Source organism: Emys orbicularis, chromosome 13, assembly GCF_028017835.1.
Source record: "Emys orbicularis isolate rEmyOrb1 chromosome 13, rEmyOrb1.hap1, whole genome shotgun sequence".
Classification (NCBI taxonomy): Eukaryota; Metazoa; Chordata; order Testudines; family Emydidae; genus Emys; species Emys orbicularis.
The window spans coordinates 25837718-25857837 of NC_088695.1; the positions used below are offsets into that span (position 1 = coordinate 25837718).

The 20120-nt window shown below is 49.0% G+C and overlaps 1 protein-coding gene across 1 annotated transcript in view; it reads left to right on the forward strand.

Annotated features, from left to right (window-relative positions):
• Positions 1 to 11675, forward strand: part of DNAH9 (dynein axonemal heavy chain 9) — a 420192-nt gene extending 408517 nt beyond the window's left edge. The window contains exons 68-69 of the mRNA XM_065415313.1: positions 2747 to 3136; positions 11448 to 11675. Of these exons, the coding sequence (XP_065271385.1) occupies positions 2747 to 3136; positions 11448 to 11675 (618 nt within the window). The remainder of the gene's footprint in view (positions 1 to 2746; positions 3137 to 11447) is intronic.
• The last annotated feature ends 8445 nt before the right edge of the window (positions 11676 to 20120 follow it).

Here is a 20120-nt window from a genome sequence, read left to right on the forward strand (position 1 = left end):
GCTGTCCCCTACACATGCTAAGAACTTGCAGGACAAAGTATATTTTGCTGTGTTACCATGGTTCTCTAACTTTGATATAGAGTCCACTAGTGGCTTCTGAATATTTCCAGATGATCCCATGGAGCTCTTGCCATCACAGTCTGTCCAAGCAGTGACCTTTCCTGCTAGTTTTGATCCAGTCCAGAAAAAACATCTTTGGTTTTTAGAATTTTTTTTTGGAATAATTAAACTAAGAATAAAATAAAATCCCAAGCCTCTCTCCATCCTGCATCTGGATCGCCTGGTAACCAGGATGCAAATAAATAATTTTCATTTCAATATGTCTGTACATAAAGCTATACATCAAGGAACAAATAATGTTGGCCATACTTACAGGATGGGGGACTGTCTCCTGGGAATCAGTGACTCTGAAAAAGAGTTGGGGGTCATCGTCAATAAGGAGAGCTTCCAGTGCAACTCTGTGGCCAAAAGGGCTAATACAATTCCTAGATGTATAAACAGGAGAATCTTGAGTAGGAGTAAGGAGGTTATTTTCTCTCTATACTTGGCACTGGTGTGACCGTTGCTGGAATACTGTGTCCAGTTCTGGTGTTGCAATTCAAGAAGGATATTGCTAAATTAGAGAGGGTTCAGAGAATAGCCACAAGAATGATTAAAGGATTAGAAAACCTGCCTTGTAGTGATAGAGGCAAAGAGCTCAATTTTTTTCTTAACAAAGAGAAAGTTAAGGGGTGTCTTGATCACAGCCTAGACGTACCTACATGGGGAATTTGATCATGGGCTCTTCAGTCTAGCAGACAAAGGTATAACAAAACCCAATGGCTGGATAGCCATACTCAGAGAGTTGTTATTAATGATTCCCAATCCTGCTGGAAAGGCATAACGAGTGGGGTACCGCAGGGGTCTGTTTTGGGACCGGCTCTGTTCAATATCTTCATCAACGACTTAGATATTGGCATAGAAAGTACGCTTATTAAGTTTGCGGATGATACCAAACTGGGAGGGATTGCAACTGCTTTGGAGGACAGGGTCATAATTCAAAATGATCTGGACAAATTGGAGAAATGGTCTGAGTTAAACAGGATGAAGTTTAACAAAGACAAATGCAAAGTGCTCCACTTAGGAAGAAAAAATCAGTTTCACGCATACAGAATGGGAAGAGACTGTCTAGGAAGGAGTACGGCAGAAAGGGATCTAGGGGTTATAGTGGACCACAAGCTAAATATGAGTCAACAGTGTGATGCTGTTGCAAAAAAAGCAAACATGATTCTGGGATGTATTAACAGGTGTGTTGTGAGCAAGACACGAGAAGTCATTCTTCCGCTCTACTCTGCTCTGGTTAGGCCTCAGCTGGAGTATTGTGTCCAGTTCTGGGCACCGCATTTCAAGAAAGATGTGGAGAAATTGGAAAGGGTCCAGAGAAGAGCAACAAGAATGATTAAAGGTCTTGAGAACATGACCTATGAAGGAAGGCTGAAAGAATTGGGTTTGTTTAGTTTGGAAAAGAGAAGACTGAGAGGGGACATGATAGCAGTTTTCAGGTATTTAAAAGGGTGTCATAAGGAGGAGGGAGAAAACTTGTTCACCTTAGCCTCTAAGGATAGAACAAGAAGCAATGGGTTTAAACTGCAGCAAGGGAGGTCTAGGTTGGACATTAGGAAAAAGTTCCTAACTGTCAGGGTGGTTAAACACTGGAATAAATTGCCTAGGGAGGTTGTGGAATCTCCATCTCTGGAGATATTTAAGAGTAGGTTAGATAAATGTCTATCAGGGATGGTCTAGACAGTATTTGGTCCTGCCATGCGGGCAGGGGACTGGACTCGATGACCTCTTGAGGTCCCTTCGAGTCCTAGAATCTATGAATCTATGAAGTTGAAGCTAGACAAATTCAGATTTGAAATAAACACCGTTTTTTACAGTGAGGGTAATTAACCATTGCAACAACTTACAAAAAATTGTGGTGGAGCCTCCAGCGCTGCCATTTTAAAACCAAGAGTTCTAAAATTTCTGCTCCAGTTCAAACAGGAATTATTTTGGCGAAGTTCCAGACTAGATGCTTACAGTGGTCCCGTCTGGTGTTAGAATCTAGGAGTCCTGCATGGCTGCATCATATTTTAATTTGTTGGGTGTTTCTTTGTTTTAAAATAATTAAATTTGACAACACCAGAAGATAAGAGGACAGACCCACACTACAGAGTAACCTGTGGTATTCAGAATAGCGAAGGCTGCAGGGAATGAGGGGTGATTTGGTACTGACAAATGTCTGGTGGGATTTTCAAAACAGAACAATGGGAGCTCCTGGGAGCTCTCTCCAGCTGCAGTGATTGGAAGTGCAGAGCACTTCTCAAAAACTGGCCCTTAAAGACCTTCACCCTTGGAGAGGAAATAAAAACAGCCCAGGGAGCAAATGGAGGACATAGCCATTAGCTGAAAGCAATTCTGCCCACATATTACTTTTGTGTATTTTTCCACCAAGCGTTATTTATATTGCAGGAAGAGTGAGAAATTGGGAGGGTGCAGTAGGAAGTGTCCACAAGACAATCTTGAATTAATTAAGAGATCCCACGGTGTGCAAACATGTGAGAACCCCTGGGGTGCAGCATTCTTTTATACTTCCCAGCTTAGCCTCTTGTGTAAAGGTAGCTGGTGTTCAGTGTTAAACAGCTGCCATAGTTCACTCAAGAGGTGGCTGCATTTCAGTAGTGTGTATCTGCTTATTATCCTCTTCTTTCTTCTTCTGCACCAGGGAGAGCTGACAATGACAAGCGATATGGAGAACCTACAGAATGCCCTCTTCCTGGACACTGTGCCCGAGTCTTGGACTAGGAGGGCTTATCCTTCCATGGCTGGCCTGGCTGGCTGGTTTGCTGACCTGCTCAGCCGCATCAAGGAGCTTGAGACGTGGACAGGAGACTTTGTCTTGCCCTCTGTTGTGTGGCTAGCGGGATTCTTCAACCCTCAGTCTTTCCTGACAGCCATCATGCAGTCCATGGCCCGAAAGAACGAGTGGCCTTTGGATAAAATGACTCTGCAGTGCGATGTGACGAAGAGGAACCGGGAAGATTTGAGCAGCCCTCCTCGTGAGGGTGCCTACGTACATGGTTTATTCATGGAGGGTGCACGCTGGGATATGCAGGTAATCTTAGCAATTGCTTGATGAGGAGATGAGTCACTGCAGCTTATACACTGTTCAGGGTGTTTATGGTTACAACTGAAGCCCATGTTCTCATCTAAGGGTGTGTCTACACAGCAGGTAGGAGGTGCTTCTCAGCGCAGATGGACACGTGTTAACTCTGCTCAAGCTAGTGCACTAAAAATAGCAGTGTGGCCACAGCAACACAGGCTGGCCACTCGAGTACAAACCCATCCCATCCCACCCCACCCCACCCCCTGGCTACATACCAGGCAACTGGCCTGCATTGCCGTGCAGAGCTAGCATGTGTCTGTCCAGCCTCCCTGGGAAGCAGCCTCCCAGCTGCTGTGTAGACGTGAGGTTGGCCAGTATTTCTCTTGGCACTCGCACTATTGTTGCATAACTAGGGAACGTCTACACAGTACCTGAAGGGGGTGGATGGTGATGCCCAGCTCAGGTAGACATATACATATTAGCTCTGTTCGAGCTAGCTGGGAATTACACCTCTCAGCTGCCATGTAGACATGCGCATAGAGACCACAGTCTCCTCATGACCATGACATCCCTGCACATGTGGATATTGCAGGGTCTCTGCATGGCCATGGTATTGCTGCACACGTGACCTACACGTGTTACAAGGCAAACTGTTACTGTACTGGTGCTGATATGCTTGCTACAGTCTCCTCTCTCCAGGGGCTCCAGGACTTTTGGAGTAACTTGTACCAGTTTACCACACGAGGGGTCAAGTTCTGCCATGAGATACACATGCACTCCCCTTCCCAGAGAACATATCAGCACCTCAGCTTGTAAAAGCACAGAGCTAGGAGGATGAAGACAAGGGAGCTAAGATGTGAGTGGAGCTGGGGAGGGGGACTCAGGGCTCTTATCACCCCTCCCACAGAAGCTGCACTTTCAGTACTGTCACAGAGGCGGGAGTTGGAGGACCAAGCAGCCAAAATGCACCAGCCAAAATGCACCCTAGAGTGGACCTTGCCCCAGATAAGCCTGTCAACTCAACAGAAAACAGTGGCTGGAGAGAAGCTCTAGTGCCCAAATTAGGAGCCCTGGGAGTAGCAGAAAGAGAATGGGATGGAACCAGCTTTCTCAGATCTGAGAGTCCCACGGATCCAAATGCAACTCCACATGTGGCCAGAACCCAGGATCCCAAGGACCCGCTGATGGTATCAACTTAGCTTGGAGCAAAATGTCCATGGACTCCTCAGTCCAGGTGACAGAGCTAGTCTGAATGCTGCCATGGTGGATCCCACAAGAGAAGGGACTGGGTTTGGCTCCAAAGATACATCAGTCTTCAGGCATACCCTTCACCAAAGAGCTTCAAGGGATTGAGCCTTTGTGCAGAGGGATCTGAAAGTGGTCCCAGTGCAGAGGAGCGACTGGCCTGACTAGGGTGGGGTATCAGGAGGCAGGACTGGAGGGCTGTATGCACACTCCCTACCCGCAGGAGCGTTCAGACATTGTTTGGTGACTACACAGCCAGTCACATGGCTCTTAAAGTGTAGTGCATCGGAGCCAGAATCCTGAAGAACAATTGTCACTGACATTCCCATTGACAGTTGTCAGCCGCTGGGATTTCAGTCTGCAGAGTGAATGACGAATCCCCACCAAGACTGCTCCTGCAGGTTGCCACGTCTGTGGTAGCATAACTCACAATTTGTGCTGTATGCAGGAATTAAATGACAGTGATTCATGCAGCTCTTACTCTAGGCAGCCTGTGTTACACTTCTGCTGCCAGTGATCTGTGAGTGAGCTCTGATCAAAGTGGGTCACTTACTTAGCTATGCTGAGTTCTCCCCTCCACCCCCTGGCATGGGGAAGTTTTTCTTTCAGTAGCAGCTCTTGTCAAGGTTCATAGACTCAACCTTGAAGACCACCCCCCTGACGGGGCTTGGTACTAGGATTCCGTGTAGAGAGGCTGAAGTCTCAAATGCTGAATCTCATCCTGACCTTGCAATTCAAATCAAATGCATTCCGAAGACTTTTAAGCTTTTAAGTTTTCTCTCTTTAAAATAGGTTATCACAGAGGATGGGAAATTAGGAAAGGCTCTAAATGTGATCACCATCCTTGGAACTAGAACATTTCAGAACTCCCACCCTGAAGCTGAGCGGTGGCTTTTTATCTATAGTCTTCCTTCCTTGAAGTGACTATAAGAGGACAGGGAAAGATAAGGCTCCAGGTCCCATTCCATCTCAGGGTGTGTAGCGATGCGCAGTGAGTTTGGAATGCTACAGATCCCAGGAACTCTGATAGTAACAGCAATACAAATGAACTGTGAGCAGGTGGACTTCCTGTCCTGTTCCAGATAAAGACTTCACACACTGCATAAGCTCAGACTTACCTCCTTGCTGGGTTTGGCCTTACTGGTAACTGAAATCTCAGTAACTGAACATACACCAACCTCAGCGCACTTCCTGAATCTGGCTGTTCCTAGGGTTTCCTGCATCCTCGCTTTCTCTGCCCCCCATTCTGTCTGACCAGAGATTCTCACTCACCTCCCTACTCGTCTGGTGAAATTAACAAGATACACCTGCCACAATGAATCTGTGGAATATTCTCAGCAGCTGTGTGCAGGGTTCTAACCACTGCCAACAAGGTGGGTCCACAGAAAAGCCCTGACCCCTTTGTAGGGCATGAGATCCTGATGCTATTGTAAGCACCACTAGATCTCAAGTGCCTGCAAGCAATAACTTTTTCAACTAATGATATCAACCAGGAGGGATAAAACAGAATAATGGATCCTTGCTTGTAGAACAGCTCAGCTGGGAAGAATGTTCTAATCCTGCCTCATTGAAAACTTAGCGAAATGGCTGCTGGTAGTTTTGCAGGGTTAGATAACATGGTGCCCAAAATGCCTGAGTCCTGTCGGGGCTGCAGCCTGCACCTTTGCTACCACTGCTGGAGCTGCAGCAGTGATGGATCACAGCTGGGAAGTTTGCTAGTGCAGCCCCTGCAATCATGTACGGATCATGCTGTGGTTCCAACTGCTCCTGCTAATTCTCACATCTAGGTAACTCTGTTCAGCTCTAGCGATGTGTTCCAAAGATGAGCTCATCTTTTACAAATGTATGTTTCCAGTCATTTTGTTTTCTGTAGTTGAAAAGCACTGAACACGAACATTGATAGAACCATTCACAATCTCAGAGCGTTGCACTTCCGTGTTTTAAGAAAGAAAAAGAACATTTGAATATTTCATAGTTCCCAGTGAACCATCAATTCCACATCTGACGGAGCTATTCATTTACCTGCATCCTAGTGGGGGCCAGTATAAATTAATGGATGAAGAATTAGTAGCACAGATGCACAGCCCATCTGGGCTATATATCCATTGCAAATTTATCCTCTGATAAGAATGACAACTGGTATTTAGAGTAAGTATTTTGAGGAGTTTCTCTGCTTTTAGAAAAGCTATTTCATGTTTAAGATGATACCTCCAATTTTATGTCCAGAAGAAGAAGATAAAAACCTCCTCTATAGATTTTTACTGTATCTATTTGTATTCGTACCTGGGCACCTTCCATTTATAAATCAATCATTATAAATAACAGCCAGCTTTAAACTAAGCCAAACCCACCAGATTGTACGGGGGACAAAATTCCCTGCTGGTGTAGCTCCACTGAAGTCAGTAGAGTTTCTGCAGAGAATTTGGCTAATGGTGCCATGAAGCTGATTAGACGCATGCTTTGGAAGGCTGCTTTAAGAGTTTTGGTCTGCTCACTGCATGCCCTGCAACTAGCCATAGAGAGCTTAATCCTAGGAGCCAACAGTGATGCCAGCCCAGGGGACTGTAATAATGATACCACGATGGGACAGAGGGGGAGAGGTGATCTTTCTCATAACTGGGCATTACTCCATTTGGTGCTTTGCAGAGCATACGTGACACACTGAATTGCCCTTGGAAGCAAATACGCGGCCACTGAAGAGTGCACTGAGCCATGGTGTTCCACGCTCATGGCCCCTTGTTGCCTTCACAAACAGACTGCTGCATTCTGCACCAGCTGATGCCGCCGTCGTAGTTCCGTGTAAAGCACACAGCAGTAAACCAGCTTGGGGGTTACAAAGGCTCCCTGTGGTGGGGTCCACCCTGAAGAGGAACAATCACAGCCTGCATTTAGCCTAGATGCTTCTAATAGTCAGCTTAGAGAGGAGTCATGGGGATGGTGAGGTGGCCCATGCACCTCCATAGTTCCTGACGAGCGCATGTTTACAATGGGGCACATCCCAAAGGCTAAGACCGATGCAAACAGCTTGGCCAAACTCTTCCTGACCTATTTGAGGCCTGCACCTAGGCCCTAGCCAGACAAACGCTAGTCAAACAGGGCCAGCAGCATTCCCCTCCAGGCTCCCGTAATACAAGCAAGGTCTGGAATCGCATTCCCCAGTAAATTGTGGATGGTATATTCCTATGGGCAGCTGCCTGCACATTGAATCGCGCGAACTGAAGGCTTGTGTCTCTGCTAATCATGAGATACCTGGTCCACCAGATACCAGCAACCAGCAATGCTACTCTACTTCCATGGCCTCCATGCTAGCGCCCACACTGGGTGCTCTCACTGCAGCTGAGAGCCCCAAAAATCTCAGGGTGGATTCAGAGGGAATACTTGTCAACACCTGCTGGTACATGGGCTGTTATTTGTGGTTAATCTGATGTGGAGTTAATTTGGCAATCCCATTCTATCCATCTCTGAACCCTACAATCAACCCAGGGCAAAACTCTCTCTCCCACATGGCCCACTTGGGTAGCACAAATCAAGCATCCATCCCACTGCTGGATTCCACCTGTCGAACAGACACATGAGTACAAGGGCACAGCTGATTCTCGGGCAGGCAAGCAGAGCAGTCGCTTTTTCCCCCCTCTGTTTCTTTTTCTTTTTTCTTTCTTTTTTTTGGCTCAGCCACTTGGGAGGGGTGGGAGTCACCAAAAATGTTTTCCATCCCGGCTGGCAAAATGGCTAGGACTGCTCCTGGCCAAGGGACAGGTCTCTCCCCCCTGTACATCTCCTGCAGAACCCTAAACCAACAGGCGCTGATAACTTTCACCTGCCCCAACTTGAAATGGGGTTCTCCCCTGGCCTCTGCCTGCCCATGTCTCACCAACCCATGCACCCAGCATATCATCTCACCCCTCACACACACAACCTGTATAACCTGAGGTCAGAGGCAAGTCCAATTAAAAGGCAGCAAAACAGTGTGGATGGGGCTGTAAAGAAACCAAGAAAATTATATCAAGTCAATTATACCCCAACATGATGGCATGCAAATGGTGCTGTGTTAGTAGAACCTCTAGATACAGCCAGGAGAAAGGTGATTCATGCACTGGTCTAAAGATTTAATCCTATTGCTAATATCCCCTGGTTTGTAGCTTGCTTTGGGCTCCCATTCCCATGTAACGTGGCAATATAATTTGTCCACCATTCCAACTAACTTTTGAGAAGGCAGAACAGATCAAACTGCTGTTGGAGAAGAGTTCGCCATCAGGATCTGAGAGACTGGGTCTCTGGGGACATCCAGGGCTGCTATGTAACAAGCGCACCTTGGTAGCAGTTAGGGACAGTTGTTTTCAAAGCAGAATTCATTTCTGATCATCAGGGAGATAAAAATGCAAATGAAAACCAGCCCGGAGATAGAACAAGGATAAGTGCCTTTGAGATATCTCAGAGAGATTGAAACCCTTGTCAACCTAGAAACGGATGGAATATTTCATGAAAATCTATTTCCATTATTGCCATCAATAAACTGCCTATCTGATCAGAATCCAGTCACAAAAAATTAAAAGGATATGTGTAAAAATAATACACAATAACAGCACTTGCCATGTAGCACCCTCGAGAGCAGATGCAAGGATTAGTGAGTGTTTGTACAGAGCATTGAAAATACGAAGTCCTATATAAGAGTCCTGTATTATCATTACTATCTTATTATAACAAATGGTATTGTTAAAATTAAATTAAGATAGCGAGGTATGTGCAAGAGTGATTACTTTACTTTGCTTATTGCTAGGACTGAATAAATCACTAGATAGGTTCAGTCTCACCACACAACTCTGGTTTGGGGACATTTGAAATAAAATCATCTGTGAAGCTAATCTTCAGGGAGAGGCAGTCCCTGTAGCACAGTGAGGTACGAATTCCTACTCCATATTTGTTTGTATTTCCCTCTCTCTGGCCTGCATTAGGCAGTTTGTACAAGCTGTTCCCAGAAGGGGACTCATAGGTAAATCATTTTACAGTTGGAAGAAGAGACAGTAGTTGCCTGAGAGACCAGAGTGGGGGAAGCAAACCAGCCAGTTTGACGTAATCCCCACATACTGGCTTCCTCTGCTGGGTCATGGCAACCTGATGCAGAGCTGTGCTGTGCAGAGGACACCGGAGACTCACTCACTACAGACAATTCTCCGTCAGAATGGCCCATGCGTATCCCCGCTTTTCACATTAGCATCCCTGGTAGTAGGAGCTCAGGCTCTTCTAGCAGGCAGGGCCCTCGAGGCCACTCAACTAATCCCCATGCAGGGTTCAGAATGAGCCTCCCGAAGCCCCTTCTCATCGCCAATGGCACAGCGAGCTCACAGGGCCCTTGGTGCTCCCTTCTTGGGTCTGTTCTCTGCCCCTTTGGGTGCTGTGCTTTGTATACAGCTAATCAGCCAGGGTTTATATTAAAAACCAAACAGCAGCAGCCTGCTCAGCTGTGGGTCCCTATGGACATTGGCTGAGAGCCAATAAATAAGCTGCTTCCTCCCCCACCCATTTCTGGGAGGCGCCATCATTTCACACTGGTCAAATACAAGTTTATTAGGACATGTTTAACACTGGGCTAGATTTTGCCCTGAAAATACCCAGTGCAATCCCAGTGGGTTTCACAGGGTGAAAGTCACTGCAATTGGACACACTGTGTTTTCTAGTTTAGTGTATCAGAGCCCTGTCGATCCCATTGTCATGGGGAGTTTGCTCATGTTGGTGCATAAATCCTGTGTCTGAGATTAGGTGTGCATCCAGCCAGAGGAGAGGGGTGTAGGTGATGGGGGAAAGGACTGATTTCCTCACTTTCCCAGGCCAGGGGCATTGCTGGACACAGCCCTGCAGGATGGGGTCGTGTTCTCCAGGATGTGACTGGAGTGTTGCCATTATTCGTTCATAGTGCATTTCAAGAGCAATAGCCAATAAAAGCCCATTGGTTACAACCTTACAGCCTGATTCTGAAGCCACTCTTAGGGCTAGTCTACACTTACCGGGTAGTTCGACGGCTGCGGATCGAAGTTCCGAGTTCGATTTATCGCGTCTGGTGTGGACGCGATAAATCGAACCAGGAAGTGATCCCCGTCGACTGCGGTACTCCAGCTAGACGAGAGGAGTACCGCGAAGTCGACGGGGGAGCCTGCCTGCCGCGTGTGGACCGCGTCTGAACCGCGGTAAGTTCGAAGTAAGGTATGTCGAATTCAGCTACGTTATTCACGTAGTTGAATTTGCGTACCTTACTTCGACTTGGGGGGTAAGTGTAGACCAAGCCTCAGTCTTTGCTCCAGCAAAGAGCCCAGCGAGGTCAAAGATTGAAAAACCACTGCATGGGGACTTCAGGATTCGTCCCCCAATCTTAGAGTCAGAATCCTGATCCGGGGGGGGGGGGGGGGGGGGGGGGTTGGGGACCCTGTGATGTAAGAACAGCTAGAGTCAAAAAAGCTTTGAAAAAGCTACATTAGAGCGAGGCAGCTGATGAAAGTGGCCGGATACGTGATCTTGGCACCTCCATGCATATTTTAACACCTAACGGAAGATGTTTTCACCTGACCGAAGTCACATGTTTACTTTGCACTGAAACATTCATGCCTGTCACCTCTCAAACTGACACTGGGCATCATTCCTGAGGTCTTTTCTAGTCAGACCAAACCTAGTATTTGAGATGCTCAATGTACAGCCATGCAAATTGGATCATCTCTTCCCTCTGGGCCTGGCAGGAGGGGGTGTCTGCACAGAACAGTGCTGTGTGTCCGCAGGAGTCCAAGTGGAGCAGGGATCTAATCTGGGGAAAGTGATTGGTGCAGGAGTGAGGGAGGGTGAGATGTCAGATGTCCAGAGGTTAGAACTGTCTGATATTTTACTTTGATATAATATAGTCATGACTGGGCCAGGACACAAGAAGCAGAAGTTGTAAAAGGGCACAGACAGGAAGTAATACATGGCAGGAAACAGGCTGTGGAAGGAGCGGGAGGCTGTAAATGATCATGCATATTGGGGACCCAGTTGGTGGTAAGTCTTGGCATTCTTCAAAAGTAGCATTTAAAACCTTTTCTTCTTTCCTCTGCAGACAGGGATGATGATGGATGCCAGGCTGAAGGATCTAACTCCAGCCATGCCCGTTATTTTCATCAAGGCCATTCCTGCTGACAAACAGGACACTCGCAGCGTGTACCCATGTCCCGTGTACAAAACACGTCAGAGAGGGCCAACCTATGTGTGGACTTTTAACCTGAAAACTAAAGAAAACCCTTCCAAGTGGGTCCTAGCTGGGGTGGCACTGCTTCTGCAAATTTAGGTTCTGATTGACACAGAGTTTCACCAACAGAGAATGTCTCAATGGGAGCTTTGAACCATTTCACATTCAAGCAATTTCTAAAATAATATGCGTAGAGGAAAAAAAAACCTTTGTCTTCTTAACTCTTTGAGTGCGGGCATTTAGCAAGCTTGGCAAATGAATTCTTAAGAGGATGTAGCATGCAGTAGCAGATGCATCTATGGGAGAGGCAGTGTGGCCTAGTGGCTAGAATATCAGTGTAGGCCTCAGAAGGCCTAGGTTCTATTCCCAGCTCAGTTACTGGATGACCATAGGCAAATCACTTTATCCTTCCATGCCTCAGTTTCCCCATCTGTAAAAAGGGGATATAATACTGACCGCCTTTGTAAAGTGCTTTGGAATCTACTGATGAAAAGTGCTGCATAAGAGCTAGGTATTTTTATATATGTGACTGGACACTGTAGCCAGAGCCTCAGCTGCTATAAATCAGGGGATTGCCATTCATTCAATGGAGCTACGTGGATTTAAACCAGCTGAAGGAATGGCCCCATATCTATCACATCCAGAGGATTAAAGGGCTGTTAGGCTCAAATTTGACCTAATCTATATTTTTCTCTGTGTAGGTTCTGATCCAAAGGCAGTCGAAGTCCGAGGGAGTCTTTCCATTGACTTTGATGGGCTTTGGATCTGGCTAAATTGAATAAGCTTTGTAATTCTTTAGACTCTGTTGTTTTTTTTTAATCCAACCCAATGTTTCAGTGAAGTGTGAAGAAAAATTCGGAAAGCCAGGGAGCACAGTACTCGTTAGGGGAATAAATGATTGTAACTGATGTAGGATTCCTCACTGATATCCCTTTAGACTCTAGGAACACTGGAAGGAGAAAGAACGCCGCCAGGCTATTAATGAATGAGGGAGATGCAGTAAAGCAAACCATTTCAGAAGGGTGAACATTTCCTAATAAAATCTTTATTCTTGGACTTGCCTCTAGAACTCCCATTTTGTTTCTTTTGGTCTGAAATATCAACATTATCCCACTGCGCAGGGAGTATGAATCGTGTGTATCACATGAGAGACCAAGGAAAGTATGCAGGTAGTTGCAGTTTAGAAATATCTCATGATCGCTACTGCAAGGGCTAGATTCACAAAAGGGACTTAGGGTATGTCTACACTACGAGGGTAGTTCGATTTCTCTTAAATCGAAAATGTAGAATCGATATTGCAAAGTCGAACGTGTGTGTCCACACTAAGGACAGTAATTCGACTTTGTGAGTCCACACTAATGGGGAAAGCATCGACATTGGAAGCAGTGCACTGTGGGCAGCTATCCCACAGTTCCCGCAGTCCCCGCTGCCCATTGGAATTCTGGGTCGAGCCGCCAATGCCTTCTGGGTAAAAAAATGTGTCGAGGGTGCTTTTGGGTAACTGTCGTCATCCGTCCGTCACTACCGCCCTCCCTCCCTCCCTGAAAGCGCCGGCGGGAAATCAGTTCGCGCACTTTTCTGGTCAGTGACAGCACGGACGCCACAGCACTGCGAGCATGGATCCCGCTGCGACCATCGCTGCAGTTGTGGCCGTTGTCAACGCCTCGCAGGTTATCATGCACCTTTACCAGAGGCAGATGCAGATAAACCAGGCGAGGAGGCTACGGCACCGTGGTGAGGGCCTGAAGTCTGAGAGTAGCACAGGCCTGTCAGAAAGCACGGGACCCAGCGCCGAGGACATCACGGCGACAATGGGTCATGTGGATGTTGTGGAACGGCGATTCTGGGCACGGGAAACAAGCACGGACTGGTGGGACCGCATAGTGCTGCAGGTCTGGGATGAATCCCAGTGGCTGCGAAACTTTCGCATGCGGAAGGGGACTTTCCTTGAACTTTGTGAGTTGCTGTCCCCTGCCCTGAAGCGCAATGACACCCGGATGCGAGCAGCCCTGACTGTCCAGAAGCGAGTGGCCATAGCCCTCTGGAAGCTTGCAACGCCGGACAGCTACCGGTCTGTCGCGAACCAGTTTGGCGTGGGCAAATCTACCGTGGGGGTTGTTGTGATGCAAGTAGCCAATGCAATCGTTAAGGTACTGCTCTCAAAGGTAGTGACCCTGGGAAACATGGAGGTCATCATAGATGGCTTCGCCGCGATGGGATTCCCAAACTGCGGTGGGGCTATAGATGGAACTCACATCCCTATCCTGGGACCGGAGCACCAGGCCAGCCAGTACATTAACAGAAAGGGCTACTTTTCAATGGTGCTGCAAGCACTGGTGGACCATCGGGGACGTTTTACAAACATCAACGTCGGATGGCCGGGCAAGGTTCATGACGCTCGCGTCTTCAGGAACTCTGGTCTGTTTAGACGGCTGCAGGAAGGTATTTACTTCCCGGACCACAAAATAACTCTTGGGGATGTGGAGATGCCTACAGTGATCCTTGGGGACCCAGCGTACCCGCTAATGCCCTGGCTCATGAAGCCCTACACTGGCGCCCTGGACACTGAAAAAGAACTGTTCAACTACCGGCTGAGCAAGTGCAGAATGGTGGTGGAGTGTGCTTTTGGCCGTCTCAAGGGGAGATGGAGAAGCTTACTGACTCGCTGTGATCTCAGCGAAACCAATATCCCCATTGTTATAGCAGCTTGCTGTGTGCTCCACAATCTCTGTGAGAGCAAGGGGGAGACCTTTATGGCGGGGTGGGAGGTTGAGGCAAATAGCCTGGTTGCTGATTACGCCCAGCCAGACAGCCGGGCGATTAGAAGAGCCCAGCGGGACGCGCTGTGCATCCGGGAGGCTTTGAAAGCTAGGTTCCACAGTGAGCAGGGTAACCAGTGACTTTTAAGTTTGTGTACATAGAAGCTGAACCTGCGACCGTTTCTTTACCCAGTTAATGTTGACTATCCTCTCCAGTTACAGACCCCCTCCCACCCCTTCCAAAAAAATAAAATCAGTTTTATTTTGTTAATGAACACCGTTGTCTTTATTACTGTTTTCGCGGGAATGTTTGAAACCTGGGACGCAGACTGTGGTGGGGAGCGGGTGTAGTGTACTGATGCAAATGATCCTTCTAAACTCCAGGAATGACAGGATTCACAGTGGCGAACTGGTTGTTTCAACGGAGCCTGCCAGCCCTCCTGAGCGGGACTGCGTGTATGTGGGGGCTATGTGACTTTATGGCAGGGGGAGGAGGGTTACAGATCCCCTGCTGCGTGGCTCTGTGATCCAGGACAAGGACCGCTGCATAAGATTTGTAACTGCCCTCCCCCGCAACAAAGTCACAGTGCAAACCCCCCCCCCACGCACAGAACATGAAAACCACCTCCCAGACTGACCAGGGTAACTAGTCACTGCACTGTGTACGTGCCCTGCTGCTGGACCTGCCCCCGCCTCTGTGCCCTGCTAAAGGTGACTGTCCTGTCCAATTACCAAGCCCCTTCCCCCCCTTCAGACAGACTGTCCCTCAAAAGAACATGACTGAAACAGTAATGAACAGAAACGTATTTTTTATTAACAACCACACATGAAACTGGGGGGTGAAACTTGGACGGGGGCTTGGGTGAGGCGGGCAGGAAAGGACTTTTCAAATTTTGGGGAATGACAGCCTTCTGGTGCTTGAGCAGTCTGCAGGGGTGGAGTGAGAGTTTTCACGGACTCTGCCGCCCCTCCTTCTTTGGATTTTGGGCGAGGGGGGTCTGGGACTTGGTGGCAGGGGAGTGCGGTTACTGATAGACTGCAGCGGGGCTCTGTCCTCCTGCCTCCGTTCCTGCAGAACATCAACAAGGCACCGGAGCATGTCCGTTTGCTCCCTCAGAAGTCCAAGCAGCGTTTGAGTCGCCTGCTGGTCTTCCTGCTGCCACCTCTCCTCACGTTCCATGTGTGTCTGGTGCATTTGGGACAAATTCTCCCTCCAATGGTTCTGCTGTGCTGCCTGGGCTCGGGAGCAGCCCATTAGTTCTGAGAACATGTCCTCTCGCGTCTTCTTCTTCCTCCGCCTAATGTGCGCTAGCCTCTGGGAGTGTGATGCCAGGCTGGGTTGGGAGACAGTCGCAGATGTGGCTGTGGGAATGAGAAAAAGGTAGTGAATTCCTCCAAAACATAAATGTAGTTGTGAACAAAGAACATAGTCTTTCTCTGTGAACAAGACCATGCACCGCACCTATCACATGCGCACTCAGGACAAGGTCGAATTTTCGGACCTCGCCTTCAGTGCCTGGGGTTTTGCACTGCCGATCTGGGAAGCGTGGCAGGACACCGTAATCTCTGTAGCAGGCAAACATGGTAAGCCGTAGACTTGTGGCTGCTTAAAACTTTAATAGTACCACTGGCCTCCTTTCACATTGAAAGCAATGCCAGTCTCTGCTGCCAGCAATCGGCCAAGCATGAACTCTGGCCCTGTCCCACCCCCTCGCGGATGTCCCAGGGAAAGATCCCTGTATGCTGCCCCTCTCCCGCCTCCACCGCGTGGCTGTAAACCAGCGGTTACAGTTCTGTAAAGGAACTTGCAAGCAGTCCCAATACTAACAGTCCCCTACCTAATTCAAAGCAGGTCATCATGAGCGACATAACTATCATGAGGATCTCGGACAGCGAGAAGGAAAGGATGCTTCGGGAAAGCCTGCAAAGACCAGGGCCCTATGCCGCCATGCTGTGCAAGGCAATGATCCCGGAGTACTTGCTTGTCTCCTGGCGCGGGAACGTCTCCTACTTCGGAGGACCCAGTAAGGCCGCTCTCCCCAGGAACCTGATGAACAGGTTTTCCCATTACCTGCAGGAGAGCTTCGTCGAGATGTCCGTGGAGGATTATTGCTCTATCCCCGGACATATAGACCGGATTTTCATATAGCTGCAGTGGCAGGGACTAAAGAGTGGAGTAGCTTGGGCAGCAGAATCATGCACAACCGGACACTGCTGGATATTTTTTAAATAGTTGGAACTGAATACTTAAGCGCCCAGGGTAAAGAAATCATGAAGCACACATTGTTCTTATTCTTAATATTCCAGTTTTGTTAAAAATAAATGTTTAGATGTTTAAAGCACTTACCGCTTGATCCTTCCCCTGAATCTGTGTCCGGGTTACATGCTGGGGAGGGTTGGTAGGGGATCTCTGTAAGGGTGATGAAGAGCTCCTGGCTGTCGGGGAAATCAGCTTGGTAAGCGCTGTCGACTGCCTCGTCCTCCTCATCTCCTTCCTCATCTTCCCCGTCCGCTACCATGTCTGAGGAAGCGGCCGTGGACAATATCCCATCCTCAGAGTCCACGGTCAGTGGTGGGGTAGTGGTGGCGGCCGCACCTAGGATGGAATGCAGTGCCTCGTAGAAACGGGATGTGTGGGGCTGGGATCCGGATCGTCCGTTTGCCTCTTTGGTCTTCTGGTAGCCTTGTCTCAGCTCCTTGATTTTCACGCGGCACTGCGTTGCATCCTGGCTGTATCCTCTCTCTGCCATGGCTTTAGAGATCTTCTCATAGATCTTTGCGTTCCGTCTTTTGGAGCGCAGCTCGGAAAGCACGGACTCATCGCCCCACACAGCGATGAGATCCAAGACTTCCCGATCAGTCCATGCTGGGGCCCTCTTTCTATTCTGGGATTGCACGGCCATCTCTGCTGGAGAGCTCTGCATCGTTGCCAGTGCTGCTGAGCTCGCCACGATGTCCAAACAGGAAATGAGATTCAAACTGCCCAGACAGGAAAAGGAATTCAAATTTTCCCGGGGCTTTTCCTGTGTGGCTGGTCAGAGCATCCGAGCTCGGACTGCTGTCCAGAGCGTCAACAGAGTGGTGCCCTGTGGGATAGCTCCCGGAGCTATTACCGTCGATTTCCATCCACACCAAGCCTAATTCGATATGGCCATGTCGAATTTAGCGCTACTCCCCTCGTTGGGGAGGAGTACAGAAGTCGAATTTAAGAGACCTCTATGTCGAACTAAATAGCCTCGTGGTGTGGACGGGTGCAAGGTTAATTCGATGTAACGGCGCTAAATTCGACATAAACGCCTAGTGTAGACCAGGCCTTAGGCACCTTACTGCCACTTTAGGAGCCCAAATCCCAGAAGCTCTGCCTCAGCTACCCTAAACCCTGTAGGCACCTAAACTTGCTTAGCACCTAATTTTTGCAGCAAATGGTTCTGCCTGTGCACGTGCGCACTGCAGCCCCACGCCAGGTGGCCAGAGCCCCAGAGCGAGTCAGGAACTGGGGGAAGATAGGCGCTCCTCCACCTAACTGATCTGGAACGTGAGCTTAGAGCACACCTGCTGGACTGGGCCCCTATAGGCAAGCTTACACAAAAGAACCAACCAGGTGCTCCCTCATAATGTTTAGCCCATTGATCAGGGCACTCACCTGGGGAGCCCCAGAGGGGCTAAGTGATTTGCCAGCTTTCAGGGGCATGTCCTAACCACTGGGCTATGGGATAGTCAGATGTGGGGCTCCCTTGGCCTGCTGTAGATTAATAATGAAAGAGAAAGAGCATAAACATGAGCCTGACTCTATCCTGGGGGTTAGCACACTCAGCGGGGAGACCCAGGAGCCAGTCCTCCTGCTCCAATGCCTTTTTAAAATTATTTATCCAGCGTGCAACTGATTCAACAGGAGAGACTGGGAGATTCCCCATCAGACTAGCCCAGAGCCCAGGGGCTAGCGTACTCACCGGAGAAGTACCAGATCCACAGTCAAACCCTTTCTCCCCTGCAGCTGCTGAGGGGACTTGACCTGGGGGTCCCTGAGAAGCTGTAAAGAAGGGCCGCCACTGCCTGTGAAGCAAATGGTGTAGGCACCTACTCCCATGGGCAGGCTCACAGCTGAGGGAGGTGCCTCCCTGTGGCCCAGACATAGGCACCAAACTCTGTGAAAAGGGAAGGGTGGGGCTCGGCACACTCCCCTGGACTTGGCACCTCCCAGAGGATCGCTGAGGTGAGGAAAGGTCTAGGGCACTGGCTTTTGTGAATTGCAGTCTAGGTACCGGTCTGTCCCTGTGCACTGTACCGGGAGCCGGAGCGCTGCCTAACCCAGGCTTTGTGAATCCCAGGGATTTCTAGGTGCCTAAAAGTTAGAGATAGCGACACCGAGTGCCACCGCCAGGGCCGGCTCCAGGCACCAGCTTAAAAAGCAGGTGCTTGGGGCGGCCAAGGGAGAGCGGCGGCACCTGCGGCAATTCGGGGGCGGCAGGTCCCTCACTCCCTCTAGGAGCGAAGGACCTGCTGCTGAACTGCCGCCGCCGATCGCGGCTTTTTTTTTTTTTTTTTTTCAATTGCCGCCGGTGATCGCGATCGCGGCTTTTTGTTTTGTTTTGTTTTGTTTTTTTGCTTGGGGCGGCAGAAATGCTGGAGCCGGCCCTGGCCACCGCACCTACATTTCTTTGTGAGTGTAGCCTGAAGCGGTTAGAATCGGTGTAATCCTGTGCAGCAAACCCAATGACCTTGCTGACTATGTGTTAGATCACACGTAAAACTAGACTGGTGTTTAGGTTGTAAAGTCAAGCACAAAGTCAGGAAATGCCAGAATTACGGGTTCCCAGGCAACCTTACCTCTGCCCCCGTCTGCTTACACCAGTCTTCAGTCACATGATCAGACACTTTTCCCCCTCAGGCAACCTGCCTAATTCCACTGCTTAGTATTTTTTTTTATCCTCATCATTCAGCGTGTGGCTTCATGCCGTCTTTTCTGCCACTATCCAAACCCTGCACGGACTGCTGAACTGTCTTATGGGCATTTCTGGGCATGCTTCATCACAGCTCGAGTATCTTGCAACCCTTCATGACTTTGGCCTGGATGCACAAAAGAAGGTAGGTGCCTATGTCCCTGCTTTAGGTGCCTAAGGCCCAGTTTGGGGATCAGTGTGATGCATAAAACTCCCACTGAATCTTGGCGGAACCTAAACTCACTTGGCCCCTAAGATTTTTGCAGCAAAAGTTCCCTCCGCACCTATGTTTCTGCCTCTGGGCGTGTGCAGTGCAGTCGTCCTGGGGCTTATCTCCTGCCTGAGCCACAGAGCAGGTCTCAAACTGAGGTAAGCCAGGTATTCAGCCCTGTTGCGTGCGGGGCCTGGTCTGTTGGGTGTGCTCAGAGACTGCCTGACAGGGTGGGCCCCTCAGGAAACATCACACAAATCATAGCGACAACTTCCCTCATAATGCTTAGCCCAGTGGTGAGGGTCCTCACCAGCGATCACATGGGAGAAGGGATTTGAACAAGGATCTGACACCCTCACAGAAGTGCTCGAAGCATCAGGCTCTGGGCTATTCTTCTGTGGGGCTCCCTCGGTCTCACCAGTTGAAGCTGTTGCCCGCTGGATAAATAATGAAAGAACTAGTGGAGCAGGGGGCCTGGATCCTAGGGCTCCAGGCCATGGCCTTGCAATGGTTCAGAGAAAGGTCAGGCCATGCAAAAGTTAAGGAACGCCTGGTTGAAAAGGGACCCTGGTGGCTCCAGACAGCGCAGCTGACCGGACACTAAACGTCCGGTTGGCGGGGCTAAAGCAGGCTC